The following is a 22,818-nucleotide window of genomic DNA, read 5'->3' as shown; positions in this document are numbered from 1 at the left end:
GGTGGGCTCACGGCGCCATGTGCCTGCCCTGGGGGCAGAAACACCAGGTGTAACTCTCCAGCGAGGGGGGCCTGGCAGGATCCTTCAGGCTCAGATTTCCACAGCCATAAAAAGCACCTGCTTGCTTCGGAGGGAGCCCCGTGTGCAGAGGGCCTGGCCCCAAAGCGACGCACACAGAAGGGAGCTGTCACTCACGAGAGACGCAGAGACCCCAGCTTCCGTGTCTGCCTGGGCCTTGGTGGGTGAGGAATACCCCAAGAATTCATTGACCTGGAACTTAAAAGTAACTGATCTCAACCCCACCTTAGAGTTCCCGCCAACGAAGCTGTGCGAACACGCTCAGCCACGCAGGTGAGACCTGAGGAGTGAGCCCAGCAGACAGCGGAGGTTCGGGCTGGGGGCATTTCCACTTCTATCGCTAGAGCTGCTCTCGAAAAAGCCGGAACTGCTGCTGCCCAGTCCAGGCTCGTGCCAGGGTGTGACCATCCTGAAGGCAAGCGCTGGCACCTCCTCTCGGTCCCCTCACACCCCACCTCGTGTGCTACCTTTTCTCCCCACGTGAGCCGTGGGGGAAAAACTGGTTCCCTATCCCTGGGAAAAAACACACACAAGGGATGACATACAATGTTCTGCCTAACTGGCCTATGAACTCTCACAACCTGTTTTTCTGCTCTTCTCTGTTTTATGAGCATCTGTCAAAACTGTCTCCTGCTGTGACCAACAGCAGCCCTCAGGCCTGGACCTGCCTTCCAGCACCTGCCCGGCCCTGTCTGTGGAGTCCCCTGCAGACTGCTCTGTTCGCCCCAAAACCTGAAACCGGTCTGTTGTTTTCTGCCAGCCTAGGGGAGAGTTCAGGTACTTTATCTATAAATTCAAGACCAAGAATCAGGCCTAGGGCTGTTAACTTGCCAAACAATTTCTTTTGGTTGGTGTTATTTATTTTTAAATGGATGTGTAGTCGATGCATGCATTTTCAGGATACAGAACCTCTACTTCCTAAACTGGCTCCTATGAGAGTCCCCGTCTTTCCTTATTAATTCCCACTTTCATTTGAATTTTTTCCCAGAGCCTAGAATACCAGCACATGGTGGGCACACAATAAATCTGTGTCTGATGAATGAATCGGTGATGGAAAATGTTATATAAATACTTTAAACATTTTATTCTAACTTAAAACACATATATGGTGATTTATTTGGCCACACTTTGACGCAGGGCCAAAGCCTTTCCTCTGAGTGCAGTGCCCTCTTTGAGGACGTCGTCTCCTTTCTTGAATAAATCACACATAGACAGCATTAGCCACAAGTGTAAATTTTAATTTCTTTAAAGCAGGAGGAGATCTTAAAGACTCATGGAGAGCAATTTCGGCACGGTCTGTCTATATTTTTATTATTTCCCCCCAATCTCTCCTACACTTAATTTAAAGCAAATTTTTAAGTCAACTCGCCTTTACCAAGTCTTTCCAAATCATTCAACTTAGTTTTCAAAAAACAACTTTCTTTTTGCACTGATTATATGGGTTTACATAGTATTTAATATGTTTACAGGGTATGCAATTATATGGCTTAATTATAATAACGTGTACCACAGGCATAGACCGGCTTAGGGACAAACACCGCTCAATTCGAAGGCATGAGCGTGCTGAGAGCCGGCTGCCCGCGGTGGCCGGGCCGTGGGGACCTGCCAGGGAATGTGCCCAGTGAGTCAGCCCAGTGGAAGAGGCTGGAACACAGGGCTGCTCCTGCAGAATAAAATCCCTGACACCAGCACACGGCCATTCCGATGGGAACTGGCATGGAACCCACAGAAGAGAATGGGGAAAGCAAAATGAGGTCAGCTGGAGGGGACAAGGCTCCCAGCAGCACCTGGGCAAGAGCTTTCCCCAGCCCTCCCGGCCAAGAACAGGCCCTGCCTGCGAAGGAATGAAGTCGATGTAACAGTCACGATGAGTGCGGTTTTCTAGACCGTTTCTAGACGCCACCCAGATGGGCCAGGCGTTTACGATCCTGCAGGCATTTTAGCTAGGCCCCAGGGCCCCCTGGAATGAGAAGTACGAAGACCCAGGCCTTTGGGGCACACACACGAACTGCAGGATGCAGACGCGGGTGGGATCTGCTGTTCGGACAGATCCCATCACTCTAAGGGGTTAAAGGTTTTCCAGGCCTGGGGGACGCAGCTGTGACTTGAATGAATGAAGTTTCTGACATGACATGACCATGCTGGTCAGGAAGGGGGCCAGACGGCCAGACCCCAAAGCACACAGCCAGGGGCACCCTAGCAGCAACCCCTGGACGTGCCCGTGCGGACTCCGTTCAGGGGTGCGAAGGGAGCACAGGGGCATCCGGCCTGCCTGAAGGGCACGTCCCCTCTATGGGCTGTGACACCAGACGCCGGGCCACATGCAAACACAAAACCACTGCCTCTGTTCTGAGTCATTCTGAGTCCCCTGGAGTTCGATTAATGGGGGAACACGAGTCTAGGCCAGCACCAATACGTGGTCTGTTCGACAGCTGTATTTTTCATTACAAATTAACAAGATGACATTCTCTTTCAGCATGTGTCAGGCTCTCAGAGACCAACCAATCGCCTTGCGGGCTCTGACGAGAAGGTTTCTGGACTCGTAAGTCTGAAGAACCCCGCTCCGCCCACCCCTTCTCCCGACCATGGCAATGGCTCTGGGAGTGGCCATGCAGGCTCCGGCCAGCCCCGGCTGGGGAGCACCCAGAGCAGGGCTTCTGACCGCGCACGGCGCCCACGGATTTTCTTTAAAAGCTTCTCTCGAGATTCTAATGAGCAGTGGAAGCTGAGAACCACTGGCTTCGTGCATCTCTTTTTCCAAGATGAAGGCAGAGCCCTCAGCTTCCAGAACCAACGTGAACAGTCTTCTGATCTGTATCATACTAAGCACCTGGAATACTATTAGTTACCACATACTGAGGACTAACGTGTGCTCAGTACTGTTACGTACTTTTACATACAGTATCTCAAAACCCAAAAGCAACCCTGTATGGTTGCTATCGTTGTCCCCATTTTTAAATGTTTTCTGTTTTTTAGACAAGAAAACAGTCTCGGAAAGGTTAAGTAACTTAAACAAAATTTGCACAGCTGGTTAAGTAGAGAAGCCAGTATCTAGACCCAGTATCTGATTCCAAGAGTCCAAGCTTTTCCTATGATGCTATGCTCTTTCTTGGCCTTTCATGACTGGAGGAACTATGATTCAAATGTTGGGATTAGCAACACATTTTTCTAAAATTTTGTCCATGAAATCTGAGTGGAGAAGACTGTTCTTCTAGAGCCCACGGATGCCAGGATATCTGCCTCGTTCAAGAGCTCCAACTCATTTATTATCATAATCTAATTTTGTAGAACAGCAAACTAGAGGATAATTTTGAGCTAAATCGAATTTGTGTTTTAATCAAGGGGCCAGCATTATTGATTATGTAATAATCCATTCTCTCTGTTTATTTGCATCCTTGCAAAAACAATAACTTCCCCCATTAAACCCACTCTGACCCCAATTTTGGAGCCACTGCAGTGCCTGAATCCAGCAAGACTCATGCACAGAATAGCGGAATTAGAGACGCATAAATCATCAAAATGGAGACAGTCCCTGTAATTGCAGAAGCAACTCCAGGGGAGTGAAGAACCCATGGCATCACCCTAAGAGTGCTTCTGGGGAGAAGCCGCCTCTCTTCGCACCCCAGGACCAATGATCCTGTGACTCAGTCACCGAAGGACTGGCCCAGAGCTCCTGGTTCCATAACGACTGCTGGAGACCAAAGAGCTTGGCTGAGTTATCCAAACACCCCATCAGCTGGACCCTGATCAAATCACACATTGCTTATGAAGTTAATGTCCTGTTGTGTAAACTGAAGAATCGGCCTTTGGCAATCAAGGTCAAGGATGAATGGTGTTAGGGGACAGTGTCATCCATAGCATACATGCAGGAAGAATCCCCGTAACAACGCAGATGGGCATTTTGCTCAGCTTTACAAGTCTGTGATGATCTCTTCGTTCTGGTGCTCTTGGCGTGCCCCCCCCTGAACCCCGAAATGCCATTCCATAGAAACCACTGATAATCGCGGTGTTTAGCACTGTGCCTCAGGCGTCAGAGGTTCAGGCATATGTGTGGAGGAAGGCAGGGCAGGGAGGTGGTGTAGCCCCAGCACTTCGGTAGGGACTTTTTATACACGCATTGCATTCATCTTACGCAACATAAATCTCACAATTCCCAAATGAGGAAATTGCACCCCAGCATACACACAGCCACACACAAGATGGGGCCAATTTTCACAGCACTTCTGTCCAACCTCAAGCCTCACACATTTTCATTGGACCTCTCATCTGTCCAGAATGGTGGCGCCAACCTTTGCTCAGCTCTCCTCCCATGGAAGGTCTTGGATTTGGCCCCTCCTGAGTTAATTCATCACATTCAATAAGCATCCGTTCCATTTGCAGGGCACGGTGCCATGAGCCTCCAGAGATCCGACCTGCTGTGGACCCCGCCCGCAGGGAGGGGAGCTCGGGCAGCCGGGCCAGCCCCCATGAGTAAGCACCGAGCACGGCAGCTCTCGGGAGGTGGAAGAAAGTCATGCCTGCACCTGGCTGAGGAACCAGGACGGGCTTCCTGACACGCTGGCATGTCAGAGGGGCCTTGAAGGATGCATGGAGCATCAGCAAGAGGAAACCAGGGCGGGAAATGGGCGGCTCTGGGGCCTGCCAAGCAGAACAGCGTGCGTGGTTTGCTGCGCAAACCCCTCCATGCCTCCACGTAACACGAGAGCCCATTCTGCCCAGTTCCAAGGCCCATGCCCTTTCCTCTACACCCCTTAGAAACCACCTGGAGTTAGAGTATCCGCATGGGAGAGACACTGTGTGTGCAACGGTGAGATGAGGTCACTCGCGTTCAGTGCCAAGCCTGACTCCTGGCACACAGAAGTGCTCCAGAAACACCAGCTATCGTTTTTATTGTTTGGGGTACATCAAGCCATGCAATTCACCGGAGGATAGGATATGGATAGAAGTAGCTTCCCATCCCCGGCACTTGGCACGTCACTGGGTACACATTAGACACTCACTGTAACACAGTCCCCTAACCTCTCGGACTGTTCCCAGGAAGCAGAGACTGCAGCGCCTGCTCCACAGGGTTGGGGTAAGGAGCGAATGAGACAGTGCGTCTGCAAGCATCTGGCACGGCACAGGCACGTGGGGGTGCTCAGGAAACGCTATGGGAATCCGGGTTCCTCCAGGGCCAACTCCAGGCCTTCCAGTCCTTTCAAAGCAAAACGACACAAGTTTACTATCTCCCAAACTGGATTGCTAGTAGTGTTCTATGAAAAGAAAAAAATCAATGTGTATATATACTGCCCTCGGAAATGTAATAGAATAGTCACGTAGGAAAACACAGAACACTCCTACGTAGTTGCCCGCACTGTTTTTCAGTAAGATGCAGTCAGGCCGTGGAGGACCACGGTGACGAAAACACTACGGTCCGGAGAACAGCATTAGACAGACAGATCGATGAAACCGAGGACAGAGCTCCACAGTTACAAGCACACACGGGATTTCGGGACGTGACAGCGACAGCGTTTCAAATCAGTGGGGAAGAGGTGTCGTTGAGCGAATGACATTGGAACTCCCATTTCAGGGCTCCAACATTCGCCTCTGTGCACGTCACTCTTTCTGGTCCTTCCAGTTCTGTTCAGACGTTGGCTCCTGGGGGAGGCCTTCCCTGGCCACCCGACCTACAGCAGGCCTTCCGATTCGGTCACCCCAGCACGAAGCCTTGTTCGCTCCCTTCGTACCGACCGTAGCATCTTGTAACCGTGCCCCCCGCGCCCATTTTAGAGTGTGAGCCCCGTGAGGGCGGTCGTCTCATCCCTTCCTTGCTGCCTGCTATAGCGCTGAGCACAAGCCAGGTGCCCTGTATTTCTTGAATGAATCAATAAATGAATGACTCCCTCATTTTCAATATCCGCCCTGAATATGTCTCTTTTTCAAAGAAAAAGTTGTCATGTTTTTCTTCTTTTAACCATAATAGAAGTCTCACTGATAAACCTGTTTCCAATCTCCTGTTTTATTTTCAAATGTCTACCCACTCCTGCTTGGTTTCTCTCTTCCACATCTTAAAGAAATCTTACTAACTGGAGCACTGTACTTACGTCTCTTTGGTAAGTAACTTTGATTTGTAACTTCAGCAACTAATACGTTGGCTGATTGTATTTTAACATCTTGACACCAAACGGTGACAGATAGTGCTTCCAAACCACACTTTCTTTCTTGCCTCTCTGAGGCTCCCCTACCTGCGGCCCCACAGTCAGAAGTTCATGGTGGTCTGCCACAGGCAAAGGGGCCCGTCAGTGTTCTATCTCAACAGGTTGCAACGTGTGTGTGTGTGTGTGTGTGTGTGTGTGTGTGTGTGTGTGTTGCTTACCACGTGCGAGGTAACACACTCTCTCCCTGCTTCTATTAATACTTTCTGCTCCTGTAGCAGCATCAGACCCGGAGAGACCTACCCACAGGAGAATAATGACATACGACTGTGAAACTTCCCTGCATGACCTGGCCAAGGCCAACAGCTAAGCCTGTGTTTTACTAGTGGCATCTCCAGGGCCTGGAACCCCTTCCCTGGTCTTTATTTTTTGCCTCTGTGCCTCCCGTCCTAGCCCTAAAGTCTCCTGTGTGGGGCATGACCAAGAAGCTTTCACTAAATAAATATCCTCATATGCCTCTAGATGACAGGTCTCCTCTACAATGTCAGGAAGAGAAGAAATGTGGTACTGAGTGTGGCAGACTGAGTTTTCCAAAGACGGCCACAGTCATCTTTCTCCCGTGCCACCTGCTCTTGCAGGGACCCTGGCACCCCTCTGGCTGCGTGATGGCACAGATGTCCAACTCCCCTAGAGTCTGGGCAGACTTTTGTGGCTGCCCCAACCAACCTACTACAGCAGACATGATGCCACGAGACTTTGGAAGGGCAATCATGAAAATACCCTGTGCTTCCGTCTTGCCATTGGATAGCAACTGCCATTCTGTGAGGAAGCTCAACTTGGCCCACGTGGAAAGACTACGTAGAGGGGTCTGTGTTGAGACACAAGTGTAGCCATTCTGGTCAACAGCCCTGCTGAGACCCCAGCTGACAGCCCACACCAACCTCCAGATGACCCAGACCCCAGCTGCCAGGTTGCTCCCAGCCTTCGAGTCTTTCTACCTGGGGCCCCTGATGTTGGGGAGCAGCGACCAGCTGTTTCTGCTGTGTCCTCACCCAGAAAATTTATGAACAGAATAAACCTATCATCATACCCCATTAAATTTTAGTTAGGCAGCAGTGTTGTGTGGAATGCTGATTTAAGTTCATAATCATATAATAGCTCCTCATTTCCATGAATCTAATCGCCTACTGGGCATCTCCATTTGGTCGCATCACAGGCACCTGCAGCTCAGCAAGTTTAAAACCGAACACTACCATTCCCCAAAAGGAATCCCTTCTCCCATGCTCTCTAAGCATGAGTGCCATTGACTAGACACCCAAGTCCACTCATCCACCCGTGCGGTTGTTCATCGGCTACTCCTTAGGCACGTGTGACATGACGGATGCGTGGCCCACAGACCTGCTCTCACAAGGTAGACTCTAGTGGGTGGCGAGGGTGGGCTGCCGGTGGGGGGCTGGGCTGTGAGCTGGAGGCCGGGCTGACAGGCAGCCACACAGAACGTCCCTTTCCCTCGCTCTTGCCCTCCCTCCTGCCAGCCACACACACCCCTGCCCTGCAGCCTGGGTTCTGCCCTGCTGAGTTAGTCCCGGAAATATAACGTGCTTGTCCCGTCCCCTCCGAGCACCTGCACATGCTTCTCCCTCCTGAAACACTCCTGCCCCACCCCCAACTTCTCGCCCCAGAAACTCACAGCCGCCCCTCAGGTTTCAGCATATGTCACCACCTCCGTGAAAGCTTTCCTGGTCTTCCAAAGTCCAGGCTGGTTCTCCTCCTGAGCATTTCCAAGCCCTGCACTTCGCCGTTGCAGCAGATTTCAACAACCCCTTCTGACCCCGCATTTCTCCACCTGCTCTGTGCGGTTGTACATATGCTCATTTATACAGCTGATGTTCCTACCAACTTAGGTTTCCCTCTGAGTCACTCTCAGATGACTCAATTCCTCAAGGACAGAGACTATGCCTTCAACTTTCTTAATAATGATCTACAGCAAGCATATAACAAAAATCTTTTGATATTCTCAAACTCTCTGAAAAAGTAGAAGAGTGTGGATCATTTCCTAACTCATTCTATGAAGCCTGCATTACCCTGACACATACAAAAAAACTACGGACCAATGTCCCTGATTGATGTTGATGGAAAAAATTGTCAAGAAAATACCAGCAAACCAAATTCCGCAGCGTACTAGAGAGCGCACAATAACCAGGTGGGATTTATTCCCAGAATACAAGGATGGTTTAATATATAAAAATCACTGTACTCTACCACATTAGCCTAATGAGGGGGAAAAAACATGATCAACTGATATAGAAAAAGCATTTTGACAAAATTTAACACCTTTTCTTGATAAAACACTTTCAAACTGGAATAGAAAACTTCCTCAACATAAAAGCCATATATGAAAAACCCAGATAACATCATTCTCAATGGTGAAAGACTAAAAGCTTCTCTTCTAAGATCAGGAACAGGACAAGAACGCAGTATTGGAAGTTCTAGCCAGAGCACTTAGGCAAAAAAAAGGAAATAAAAGGCATCCAAATTGGGAAAAAAGGAAAATTGTCTCTGTTCACAAATGACATGATATTTTATGTAGAAAACCTTAAAGATTCCACACCAAAACAAATTATTAAAGCTAATAAACAAATTCAGCAAAGTTGCAGGACATAGAAATCAACACAAAAAATCAGCTGCATTTCCGTATGTGGACAATTAACAATCCTAAAAGAAAATGAAGAAAACCACCCCATTTACAATGGCATCATCTGTCAGATTAAACTGTTGAAAAGGAGGAATACAATAGCATCAAAAACAACAAAATACTTAGGAATAAATGTAACCAAGGAAGTGAAAGTCTTGTACACTAGAAATTACAAAATAATGCTGAAAGAACTTAAAGACTTAAATACGTGGAAAGACATCAATGTTCATGGATTAATGCCTTAATATTAAATGACAATATTACCCTAAAGCTATCTAGAGGTGAAGGCAATCCCTATCAAAATCCCAATGACAATTTTTGTATAAATAGAAAAACCTGAATAGGCCAAAATAATCTTGAAAAAGAATAAAGTTGGCAGACTCATACTTCTTTATTTCAAAACTTACTATAAAGCTACAGTAATCAAAACAGTGTGGTAATGCCATAAGGGCAGACACATAGACCAATGGGATAAAAGAGAGAGTCCAGAAATAAACCCTAGCATATACGGCCAACTGATTTTTTGGCAAGTATGCCAAGAGCATTCAGTGAGAAAAAGAAAGTCTTTTCAACAAGCGATCCTGAGAAAACTGGATATCCGCATTTAAAAGAATAAAGTTGACCCTTACCTTACACCACACACTAAAATTAATTCAAAATGGATCAAACACCTATAAGTAAGATCGGAAACTATGAAACTCTTAAAAGAAAACATAGGGCCAAAGCCTCATGACATTGGCTTTGGCAGTAATTTCTAGGTATGACACCTAAAGAAAAATTAAATTGGACTGCACCAAAATTACAAACTTTAGTGTATTACAGGATACTGTCTATGAGAGAGTGAAAAGACAACCCACAAAATGGGAACAGTATTTCCAAATCACTTATATGATAAGGGATTCATATCCAGAATTTAAAAAGAACTCCTACAACTCAACAACAAAAAAACCCCAAACAATTCAATAAAAACGCGGACTAAGAACTTGCACAGCCATTTCTTTGGAGATATACAAATGGCCAATAAGAACGTGAAAGGATGCTAACCCACTAGTCATTAGAGAAATGAAATCAAACCACAATAACACTTCACATCTATTATGATGGTTACTATTAAAAAAAAAAACAGAAAATAACAAGAGTTGGCAAGAATGCAGAGAAATTGGAACAATGGTGCATTGTTGATGGGAATGTAAAATGGTGCAGCCACCATGGAAAACCATTCAGCTGTTTCTCAACACGTTAAACATAGAATTCCATGTGATCCAGCAATTCCCAGGTCTATATTCAGAAGACCTGAAGCCAGGGGCTAAAACAGACACTTGCACACCAATGTTCACAGCAGTGGCAGTCACAATTGCCAAACGGTGGAAACAATCCAAATGTCCATTAATGGGTAAATGGGCAAACAAAGTGTGGTATATACACATTATTCAGCCTTAAGAAGGAAGGAAATTCCAGCATCTGCTACAACATGGATGGATCCTGAAAATGAGTGAAGCCAGGTGCAAAAAAGACAGATATTGCATAATTCCCACCTATATGAGATACCTAGAGCCGTGTTTATTCCAAGAACACTCTTTCAGAGACATGAATAAACAAGAGTGCTTCCAGGACAGGGCTCCCAAGAATAATGAAGTCTTCAAAAGCCGTAAGATACAAAGATCAGTCTTCAGAACAGAGAAGGCTCACTGGGAGAATGATGGATGGACGAAAAATAATGGCAACACAAATAATTCAAGTTACTCAGCAGTGGAAGAGGCTTCAAGTACTCAAGAGCAGGCTGGCTAACCACTGGTGAGACAGAGACAGAGTTTACAGGGGCAATGACTACCCTGGAAGGGAAGGAGAACTAGAAACAGCAACCTTTAAGGTATTTACCACCTACCTCATCATCAAAACTGAAAGTTAATATTCAAAATGGAGCTAGAAGAAATTAAGAAAGTTATAGAAGCTATGGAAAAAACTCCCATAAATCAGAATTATCTAAACTTTGAAATGAGGTGACCAGAGAAAAGAAAGATTGGATCAAGAGATCGTAGAACTCAGAAAATACAAAATAAAAGCAAAACACAGGCAAAAAAACTAGAAAAAAAATGAGCAGATAGATATAAAAGATAATTTCTTTAAAAAAATAGATGAAAAAGAAAAAATTAAGACAGAAAAATTAGAAAACTAGGTTAAAAAAGGATTTGCGTGAGAGTAATAGAATACAGGTAAAGAAGAACAAATGCACATATTGTAAGAGTCACTAAAGGAGAAATTCAAAGCAATGGAACAGAACAAATACTAATAACCATAATTCACACAAACTCTGAAAATTTTTAAAAATGACTTGAACCTAAATACTGAAAGATTATAGTATGTCCTTGGGAAAAAGTAATTATGACTTTTACAATTATAATACTAAGATTTATTCCAAAAATATGGAGTGGAGGGAGGAGATCAGGTTTGTAGGAGTGAGTACTCCAAGTGCCCAAGTTGTGGTCGCTAAACGTCACTTCCCATTAAAATGAGCCAGAAGCCCTGGGAGAAGTGGCTGATTCTAGGTTTACAGCAGGTGTACACGGTGATCTCGGACTATTTTATCGCAAAGGGCAGGAAAGATATCCTAGTCAACTAGGATCATGACCCAAGAAGGGGAAACTTGTCATTTGGTAAGGATGACAACTGCAATGGACTGAAAGACATTAAACATGTTTTGAATCCATTAGTTTATAATGATAATACTGGTGGGAGCAATGATAAAATTAATAAACTAGTTTTTGACATTTGTATTTACCTTCCAAGATTCTATTATTCTAAATGTAAAATAACTTTAGGTTTTTCAAAAGACATGCTACCACATAAAGATAAATGCAAGCTATGGGCTAAACAAACGCAGGCACGTGTAAAATGCTGTTCTACGTGCACCAATGCTGTTCTCCAGGGGAAATCTCTTTGGATAGCAAAGATAATAACCTGAGCAAAAGTAGTAACACAATTTCCAAAGTGTCTACTTCTAATTTTCAAATACATTTTAGGCAAAAAGGGGGGAAAAAACACACTGAAAAACCCACAAGCACAAATAAACCAACTTTAATAGATATTATTTTATATTTATATAGCGCCTTCTTCAAGAACCTTAAATGCTTTACAGACATTATCTCTAATTAATCCCCACAACAACCCTGTGAGGTAGGTATTACTCCCATTTTACAAGACAGGGAGACTGAAGCACAGAGAGGTTAAGTGACTTGCCCAAGGTCACACAGTTAAATTCACTGAAGAGCCAGGACCTGAGCGCTTTAACCTCCCGGCTCCCAGCCAAATACCTCATGAGAGAACCTTTAATAAAAAGTATCTTTAAAGAAAGTATCAAGAGTAGTATGTTATGAAAATGAGGTCTTTCTACTGCCATCAAGGAAAGAAAAAACCCTATACTGATGGTTAGAGGCCACAAGACCCATATAGTACATTTCCTTCTCCCCAAAGCCTCCTGGTTCCCGTCTTAAATAATCTTCCAAAGGTAAAGTTTCCAAGACAGAAGCCACGTGGCTTAGAAGTGGGACTTAATTTAGAATATTTACTTTTAGTTACGATAATTTATAGAAATTTTTATTCCAATATACAAAATATGGGACAGTCATCCCAACAAACATATACATAGTTACACAGCAATCAGCCGCCACCTACAACTTACACCTGCCCTCATTTAATCACAGCCAACCAGCACACAACCTCACGATGCTTGCTTTATGGGTCACTTTTCTTACTTACTATACCTGTGTTTTTTTCTCCCAAACCCTGACCCTTTAGTTTTAAAAGTATACTGAGTTTCTGATAAGCTCCAAAACATTTTACTTAGATCCAGCTGCACTAAGAGTAAAAAGTAAATTTAAAACCATCACCGACAGTCCCTCCCCTGATGAATCATACTGTAAGTACAGTGCAGATGTGAACAAAGTGTGCAACTACCATGGAACTCAATACAAATGCTAGAACTTGCTTTAATATGAAATTTAACTTGCCTTTCACTGCATGGTTTCTTAAAATGCAAAAAACATAACAAACACAACATAGTATTTCAATGCTGTACCTTTATGCAAATGACTTCATCTATCTTTCTTAGACATGCTGTGGTCTAGCTGATGTTAATTAAAATCGACTCAGCTTCACTTTACTCTTTTTCTCTGTACTGAAAGCTGAAAAAATACAGCTTTAAATTCCAAAGCAATTTGGTTTAAGCCTTCAAAATAAAAAAGTGTACATCCACTTCTACTGCTCTGACTTTGCCCACGTTCTTGGTTGGGATTCTCTGTGCAGTGTTGGTAGATCAGGCAGGATATGTGTAATCTGTACAAAACCACTCCAGCCAGGGTAAGGCTTCAGAAACTGAATCTTAAAAAGCAATTTGTCAAAATATTTTTGATATTTAGTACAAATACTAAATACCATAATTTTCTCCCAGCACATCTGTTTAGGCAGCCCAGTTAGCTAAATGACCCTGTAAAAGATCTGTTTATGAAATGAATAGGTGAAGTCATTTCCTGAGCTAAAAGATACAGATAAAAATGTTAATAATAGCAGCAGACAAAAAATATTCTTTTTTGTTGTTTGTTTTCCATAGTTAACAGTTTTAGCAAAATAAAAGAATATTTTAAAAAATTACTGCCTGAAAAAGAGTTTGATAGAGAATATCAAAGGCCTGATTGCTATTCTTTTGAATATAATTTTTAATTATTTCTTCAAGTTACATTCGGCCACTGTCAGATAACTTACTGGTGCATGGAAAAATGTCAACTGCAATGGTTTACATACATTTTACATTAAATATATTACTTCTTAAAACCCCCAACAGAATGAAGTCTTAAATACAAATTTTAATTTCTGAATACTCTTCCAGTAAGATTTGTAAAGGCAGGGGGGAAAAAGACTTGTTTTTTGTTTTACTGGTCTACTTCATTAAAATTTAATCTTCAAAAGGGTTTTTAGCTTGCTATCCAGATTGCTACGATTATGACAAACATATTACTTTTTTCCAGAGTAAAAAAATGACATTTGAAAATAACATAACTCCTATGACATGTATTTTCCAAGCACGGCCTCGACTTAAAATTTTGAATACTTAAGAATTCTAAAGATTGGTATATCACCACTGCATCAGAATTTCTTTTATTATGCCAACTACTAGAGGGAACTTTTTGATAGTTTTTTATTTTACTGAAATTAAAGCTCAATACATAACTGACTTATAAACTATAGTAAAAGGACAAATATTTAGCCAGAGATATCAGTTCCTCCTGAAAAAGAATATTCACCTCCTCTCATTGCAAGTTTTCAAGGTATCTTACCAATTTTAGATAGAATTTAAAATTCACCTTAAAAATAGAACAAACAAAAGGACTAGTTAAACTGACATAAACTAAGAAAAATGTGCTCAAATTTACTGACAGAATCATGGGCACTTCATACAATACTTAGACTCTACCAGTTTTAAGTAAAATAAATAAGGAAAAAGTTATAATTACAAAGCCAGTCTTTCCCCTTGGGGAAACAAAAAGCCACTTTTGACCAATTGTTCCCTACATATACATATACTGTATATTATTATAAGCTTCTTCAGAGAAGCAAAACATATTTGTCTTCCTGACACTGGATTATCTAGCATTTGTTAGTTTTTTACATCAGGAAGGCAACTGCAAGTGTTGGGCCCAAAAGTATTTCTGGTTTACTCTTGAAAAGACCAGTAAATATGCTTTTATACATAACTGAACACAGACGAATTTATGCAGCGTGTTCAGCATCATCTCCTTAAATTATCAATACAAGCTAGCACAGATTCCAATTCCTTCTACTGCACCCCCAAGGAACTCAAATCATTACTGGTGCAATTAATGAAGAGAAGATGCGTGTCAGTAACTGGAAGGCTGTTTTACAAGAGGAGCTGGTATCTCTGCTTTCACTTCCTTGTCATATGGAACTGCACGGACAGCATGATACCTGAGCAAATAAATCGACTACCATGATCGGAAGGGCTTGTTATCCATCGTCTTTGCTTCACTGTGTGCAAAGTGTGCTGCTGCCCCCTGAGCTTCCTGCATTTCTCTTTTCTTGAAAAAACAGTGCTTGATCCTTTCCAAAATAACCAGAGAAGAAACGAGGCAGAAAGTATCTCTTCATCGTGATTCCCCCTCAGTCCCGAGACTGGTAGAAAAGGATGTAACCAGACTCAGAGTTCTTTGAGATGTCTGATGTCAACCCGTAGAATTCTTCAATAGCTTGTGCATCTATTTTCTGTGGGGCAAAATGTAAGCATTAGTACATAAATGAGCTCTGCACAACCAGAATGGTTTAAATCAAAACGACAACAATACCAAGTATTGATGAGAACGTCGGGCAAAAGGAACTCTCGTGGATGGCTCGTGGGAATATAAAATGAAACAGACCATTTAGAAATGTTTGGCAGGATTTTCTAAAGCTGAACATAAAACTATAGATCCAGCAATTCTACTTCCATGTATAGGTTGAACTATATGAAACCACTAATTGACACCATTTTGGACCTAAAAAATGCAATTTCCAATGGTCTAACTTGATATACACCCAAGAAAAATAAGCCTACATAGCATGTCCAGCAACAGAAATACAGGATGATCAAGGCATTTTTATTCACAATAGTCAATACTTGACAAAAAGTCGAATCTTTAATTTGGTATATTCGCACAATAGAAAATTACAAAGCAATAAAAAAGAACTGCTCCTGCTCCTGCTACTACTACTGCTACTACTACCACTACAGGCAACAAGAATGAATCTCACAAATATACTAGTGAGTGAAAAAAGCCAGACACCAAATAAATTAGATGAGTCCATTTACATTCAAGCATAGGCAAAATTAATCAAAACGATAAAGTCCAAGAGGACTGAGGACAGAGGTGAGGAGAGCTGTGGGTCCCAGCAAAGGGGAACAAGGAGCCTGTCGGGGTGCTGCAAATGCACTACATCTTCATCTGGACGGCAGTTACAAGTGTATGTGTGCGTCGGGGTGGGGAGGTGTACACGCGTGTAAAAATTCAAGCTGTTTAAGATTTGTGTACTTTACTATATGTATGTTGTTACTATATAGCTGGGTAAGTCTTTTTCTAAATAATAAACTTTGTTGAAAGCTTTCCCTTGTTTGATTCTAGTGTGTGTTAGTTGGCCCCTCAGGTGTTGAGCTTGGACGTGAGAGTGTGAAAAGTGAGAATTAGACTACTAGCTATTAAAGACCCAGACATCTGCCTAATGTTCATCACCAATCATATATGAATGAGAAACCATGAGAAAAAAATGAAGTGCAACATACACACACAACCTTAAAGAAAAATAAGAAATTAAGAAAACTACTTACTTCTACAATGTCGTCATCGAACAACAACCAAAAATCATGACTCTTAACTATTGCAATATAATGGCCTCGATTGGGACCACTAAAACAAACAAAAAAAGAAATGTTAATTTTATACAATGTTTCTTAATATTACTATTTCATGTCCTAAATTTCATGCTGTATGGAGTAAAGAAACTGAAACAGATAAAAATACTCCTTGCCTATTCTTTCCAAAAAAGATAAAGCTACACCATCTTTTTTTTATTTGATTAGGCATTCAATTTTAAAGTCAAATAATTAGTGCTTTAACTGTGAGAGATATAACCAGTATTCTATTTATATAAAGCAATTCTACTGAAATTTATTGTTTTTATAATAATTTTCAAACTTGCTTCTATAGAAGAAATAAATTTTTCTAGCATTTTTGGAGGCGTAGTTAAGTTAAACTACAAAATTATGCATATAAAATTCTTTCTTTTTTTCTTCTCTCTCTTTCTTTCGAGACAGAGTCTTACTCTGTTGTCTGGGCTAAAGTGGCATTATCATAGCTCACTGCAACCTCAAATTCCTGGGCTCAGGAGACTCTTTTGCCTTGGCCTCCCAAGTAGCTAGGGGCACACCAATACACCCAGCCAATTTTTCTGTTTTTTGTAGAGATGGGGCCTTGCTCTTGCTGAGGCTGATTTCAAACTCCTGGTCTCAAGCAATCCTGCTGTCTCGACTCCCAAAGTGCTAGCATATAGGCATGAACCACCACACCCAGCACCATATAGAATTATTTCTAAATCTCATTCCCTTGACAATTGTTTTTTTCCTTGAAGAAAGATCCAACATGATGCTTGTAAAAGGCAAAGATATCAAATCCATGGTTCTCAAATCAATCCTGAACTTCATAAACATCTTTAAAAGTAAATGACCTTTGCCCAATGGTAAGTTATTATTAGTGCTATAGTTAAATACCTAATTCTTAACACCATTATAACTATTATGAATGCCTCTGCGCGTCATTTTAAGCAAATTTCAAAGACAAAAATGTAAATATGCATAAAAATAAAGAAGGCATTATTGCTTTTAAAAGCAATTCTTTCCTTTATAAAAGGACATAGCAAAGATTTTAACCTCTCCCAGTTTAAGCACGATTCAATATAAAGGCTTATATATTGATTTTTTAGTTAAACTGCAATTCTGTAATTGATATAGAATTTGAAATTATTTTCAACACACATTGTTCTTTATGGTGAACACTATTTTCAAAGTAGCAACCAAGGATTAGAATAAGCTACCTCCTACAATGCCTCATGTTTCTCAGATCCTTTGATCCTGTAGGTGAGATAAATATCTTAGCTGACAGCATGACACAAACAAGTGTACTTTTTTTACTACAGAGGATGACACTGCAAAACTTTTTTTTAAATAAAAGCCTAAGAAAATAAAATAATAGAACTAAGTCTATTTTCTACATTTCTTTAGGATTCATCTAAAGGGTCTTATGTTTGATGGAGAGAGGTTAGGAAATGAGAAAAAAATGTAAAGGGGCGAAATAAAAATCACAAAAAGGTTGAGGACCATAGGGTGGAAGGGAAGGAGGTGGGTGGTTCAAGGACTGGAAAAAGGTAACTTTTTCCTTTGGCAAAGAGCTAGTATAAAGAACAGTAGACAGAAGGGAATTTCAGTAAACAGAAGAGAATTTCACAAACTAATACTGATAGGAGAGATGAGGGGCCAAGGCTAATAAATGCATACCTAAGGAAGCTGTTAGGGATTTGCATTCTGAACACTAAGTGAGCAAAACACTGTGCTGGTTGCTGCGGAGATAAGAAAGACACCAACAACTTCCTGCCCTGAAGACACTTCAGTACAGTAGGTAAACTAATCCAAAAGCACAATCCAAGGTAGAATACCATATAAAAGTGCAGCCACAAGGGAAGACTACACCCAGGGAAGAGAGGAGGTGGAAGGGAGAGGGTTGAGGAATCAAGAAAGGTGGAGTCAGGGCCCCAACTGGTTTAAAGGATAACAGGTGATCAGTCAGCAAACAGGTGCCGGAAATCTGTTATGTGCCAAGCACTGGGGTAGAGAATGAGTAAGCTGACACCTACTTATTCATGGCACTGACATGCTAAAAATGAGAGTTGTTGACAGTGGAAGGATGCATGTAAATGTAAACCCTCCATACTCTGATATGAAACATCTACAAATAAGTGTGATGGAAAAATATTTTAAAATATTATTAGCCTTTTATTGATGAGCATATTATTTGCTGTTTTAAGAAGTATCTGTTTTCATAAGGAAAACAGACATACAATCTGATAAATATAATAGGAAAGCAGTAAGTCAGGGCTAGCAATGAGCAGCGAGCATTTATGTGAACACAGAGGAACAGCACCGCATGGAGACTGAGGCTGGACAGAAGAGCATGAGAAAGACTTCAGAGAGGAGGGAAAGGAAGGCATGAGGCAATGACAAGAGTAAGGAATTGGGGTGGGGGCAGGGCCCCAACCAGGAATGAATTCCCACTGAAAATAGACAGCCAGAGTTGTGAGGAAAGTCAATAAGCATCTCCATGCAATTTTCTGCAGCAATTCCGACAGAGGGGACTCGACAGAGAGGACTCACATAGTTGACAAGAGAACTGAGAAGATGCTTTAAATAACTGCCATGTTCAAGCTGGGAGGAGAAGCAAGTGAAGCCAAGCACAGGGTTAAAGAGGTGGAGACTAGCTGCTATGGGGGAAAAGGTAGAGGCTATTTAAAAGGAGACTGAGCAGGGCCCAGGTTGTGATCTGAGTCAGGAATCTCAGAGCTTTAAGATCTTTGAGTAGAAGAATCCCAAAAGATGTATCATAATTATAGTAGAGTAAGACTGTCACTAAATTTCAAGAGGCTAAAGAATGGTATAGTTAGGGTGTTAGAAGGTAATGCTGTTATTATATTTTTGTTATTAAAACAGTGGCAGTAGCTAAGTGATTTAGATTTCCCTTTGAATACTAACAATGCAATGAGGTGGTTACTATTATTTACATTCTCTGGAAGAGAAAACTAAAGATTTTCAGGAAGCTATGTACTAAGTCACAGTGCCCACAAATGGCAGAAATGCTACTGAGACCCTGGTTTCTCTGACTCTTAAAACGTCCATGTCACCATGTCAGGGTTCTCTAAGGGATCTGATACTGTTGACTCCTTTTGGATGTCATCGTCCTGATTTTAGAGGTAGAATGCTCAGAAAGTAGAAAATAAAGATTCCTGCTAAGGACAGAAGATGGGGAGCCCAGACTGGCCCAGGCAGTGGAGGAGAGGACAGGATGAAATTATGGAGCACCTACTCCCTCCCAGTTGTCCCTGCATTTTCTGAGCAGAGAGCTGGGAGTAGAGCTAAAGATGAGAACGCTTGGATTTTTTTTTTTTTGCATATAACATGCTGTTAGTACAAGTTTCCCAAAACCAAGGGAAAGAGGATGAGTGTTCTGTTTTAAAATCATTAAAAGAATTCTAAGCAGTCAATGAAGATGGTAAGTTACAAATATAACTTTTGATTATGTGATACTCTTTTAGTTTGAGAATTTTTTGTCACTTTATAAATTAACTTATACATATGCATGTTCGTATAGAGAAGACATGCATGCCATGTTGGAAGAGATGAGAATGAGCACACTAAACTGGCTAATTAGAAATGATAAATACACACACTAGTAAAATCAGAAAAAAAAAAAATCAGATGATCTTTGAAGATTATTTCCAAAGCCATTTTAAAAGCTTTTCGGCCGGGCGTGGTGGCTCATGCCTGTAATCCTAGCACTTTGGGAGGCCGAGGCGGGCGGATTGCTCAAAGGTCAGGAGTTCGAAACCAGCCTGAGCGAGACCCCGTCTCTACCAAAAATAGAAATAAATTAATTGACCAACTAAAAATATATATACAAAAAATTAACCGGGCATGGTGGCGCATGCCTGTAGTCCCAGCTACTCGGGAGGCTGAGGCAGTAGGATCGCTGAGCCCCGGAGATTGAGGTTGCTGTGAGTCAGGCTGATGCCACGACACTCACTCTAGCCTGGGCAACAAAGTGAGACTCTGTCTCAAAAAAAAAAAAAAAAAAAAAAAAAGCTTTTCACCACCATTAATATAATGAACATACCCAATTAACCTAAAAAATGATTCATTTTGCAAAATTTATTTAGGCATCATTTTAACCAACAACCCTGGCCCCCCAACACACACACAAAGGAAAAGAAAAACTAACAGACCTTAAAGTTTTAGGAAGTCAGATAGTACTCTTAGAGTTAATATTTAAATGATAACAGTAAAAATTTAGGCGACAATATTTTAATACATAAAATTTTTAAGGAAAAATGATAAAATATATATCTAAAAAATCCACTTTGAAATAAACCTAAGGATAAAGAATTTCTAAAAGCTCTACATCTGAATCACTCATGAACATCCTGAAAGTGTACTGCTCTACTAACCTAAACATCTCACTACTACGTCCCCAGACTTGCAATTACCTTCCACAGTGAACCACAACAGCAACAAGGTCATACATTCTGTCTGGATTGGTTGCATCGCCTGAAGTGTTAAATAGACGAAGTTCTAAAGGAAAAACTACCCGGTAAGAAAGTTTTGTATATCGATGAAGCTGATCCATATATTTGAATCTCTTCAGGTGTAGAGCTAGAATCATGGGCAGTTTTTTAACTTTCATCCTATTAAAAATAAAGATGAAAACAAAATTTCATAAAAGACATCTACCACATCCTTAAATTATCAAACTTTTGATGTCCAATTAACAGATAGTTAATGGTCAGCTTTAATACCCCAATACTGCCCAGTTTTGCATATTTCTACCAGCTATTTTTATATGGCAAAGCAACATTCTGAACATCTTAAGACCACCCGTCCCCCAATCACTGCCACACCACATAACAAGATGCAGCATTCGATACGGCTCCAAAACAGAAGGAACTGTGTTTTCAAACACAGACCCTTTACAATAAGGCTAAACACATGTGATACTCAGGAGTGGTGGAGGAAAAATGGGTTTCTTGAAGTTGCCACTTCCTTTGGACTTGAGTGTAAACTGAAATCTGTTTGTTCTATCAATTATATAATGAAAGAACAGACTGATAATAGGAGACCAAAATAAGTAAAGCACTAAAGTCCACTTAAACTAAGGGAGTTTGTCAGAGAAAATAAGTAACTCTATATTAAGAATGATAACTATATATATTCTGGGAAGGGACCAAAATAACCTGGAAACTTAGGACTTAAATTTTTAATTGTGAAACACATGCACTTCATTTTCTAAATAATCTTTATTATGCCCTTAAATATTTCTTCCTGAGATTGCCTCTGCACTCCTACTTCACCTTAAATAGTCTATTCTTATTTTAAAGGATCAGCTCAAATGTCACACCCTCTGGCACAAATAGCTGCTCTCTTCAATCCCCCATCAGCACCTTGCAGGTTCATTTTATATATGTCAAGTTTATTACCCAGTAAAAAAAAAAAAAAAAATTAGGTGATTATGGCTCTTTTCTTCTAAGCTCTGAACTTTTCTTGACAAGTAGAAACCATTTCCTTCATTTTTATCTCTCCACTATTACAGCAACATGCCTGGCATATGATAGACACCAAGTGTTGCAGAATTAAAGTTTATATGGGTACAAAGATGCATAATACGTTTCATAATTTTAAAAAATAAAATATACTAAGCCATTGCCTCTAAAAAAATTTTTAGAAATAGCATTTTATAGCATTATACTAAATCTGCATTGCATCCCACAGATCCTAAATGTGGCAGGTAGCTTATTATTCCCAAAATATTTATTATTCAACTAACTCGGGCTTTGAATAACATTAACCGAAGAAAAGGTAAACACCTAGTCATTCCTGGAAAGTAATCCAGCATATGAATTAAAAGCCTTTATGACCTTTATCTCAGTAATCCTATTTCTAGAAATATAAATTAAATATATCACCTCAAATACATCACCTTCTGAGAAAACTCTACTTGTATAGTTATCTTACACTGACTATGCTTTTAGGGATCATTTCTACAGTTCAGAAAATCCTAACTACCCAACAGTAGGAAATGTTGAAATAAATTACAATACAAACATAACAGTATTGTATAACTTAAAACAATACCAATGAAAGTTTCTAAGTGGTATAAGAAAATACAAGTAAAAAAGTCAAGATATAAAATTATGCATACAATTTAACTATTAAACATCCAATCTTTAATTAAACCCATGTAGCACTGCTAAAACAAAATCTTTATAAAACAACAAAGTGTCCTTTGAAAATTTCCAGTGGAGCATAAATGTAAAAGAATTTTCTCAGTATAAAACAAGTATCAGTACTAGATGGCAGTCAGTCAGGTTAGGAAGGGGAAAGAGAATGGACATGGCAAAAACATGCTTTCAGAAATTAACAAGGGGTGGGGGTGGGGAGTCCAAATGGAGAAAAGAGGGAAAAAATCTACATAACAGTGGATAAAATATGTTTGATCAGATATAACCCATGAAGAATAGGGATCCTAGCAGGCAGAGTTTCTCCCAGAGGAGAAG

General features: G+C 41.2%; 1 protein-coding gene across 2 annotated transcripts in view; it reads right to left on the bottom strand.

Annotated features, from left to right (window-relative positions):
• Positions 1-11,966: 11,966 nt before the first annotated feature.
• The window catches only part of USP12 (ubiquitin specific peptidase 12), an 83,546-nt gene continuing 72,694 nt past the window's right edge, over positions 11,967-22,818 (bottom strand). For both annotated transcript variants that reach the window (XM_012744042.3, XM_012744044.3), the window contains 3 exons: positions 20,755-20,952; positions 16,277-16,355; positions 11,967-15,180 (listed from right to left, as the gene is read on the bottom strand). In XM_012744042.3, the coding sequence (XP_012599496.1) occupies positions 15,079-15,180; positions 16,277-16,355; positions 20,755-20,952 (379 nt within the window). In that variant the 3' untranslated portion in view covers positions 11,967-15,078. The remainder of the gene's footprint in view (positions 15,181-16,276; positions 16,356-20,754; positions 20,953-22,818) is intronic.

Source organism: Microcebus murinus, chromosome 13 (assembly GCF_040939455.1).
Source record: "Microcebus murinus isolate Inina chromosome 13, M.murinus_Inina_mat1.0, whole genome shotgun sequence".
Classification (NCBI taxonomy): domain Eukaryota; kingdom Metazoa; phylum Chordata; class Mammalia; order Primates; family Cheirogaleidae; genus Microcebus; species Microcebus murinus.
This window is presented reverse-complemented; position numbering and strand designations above follow the sequence as displayed.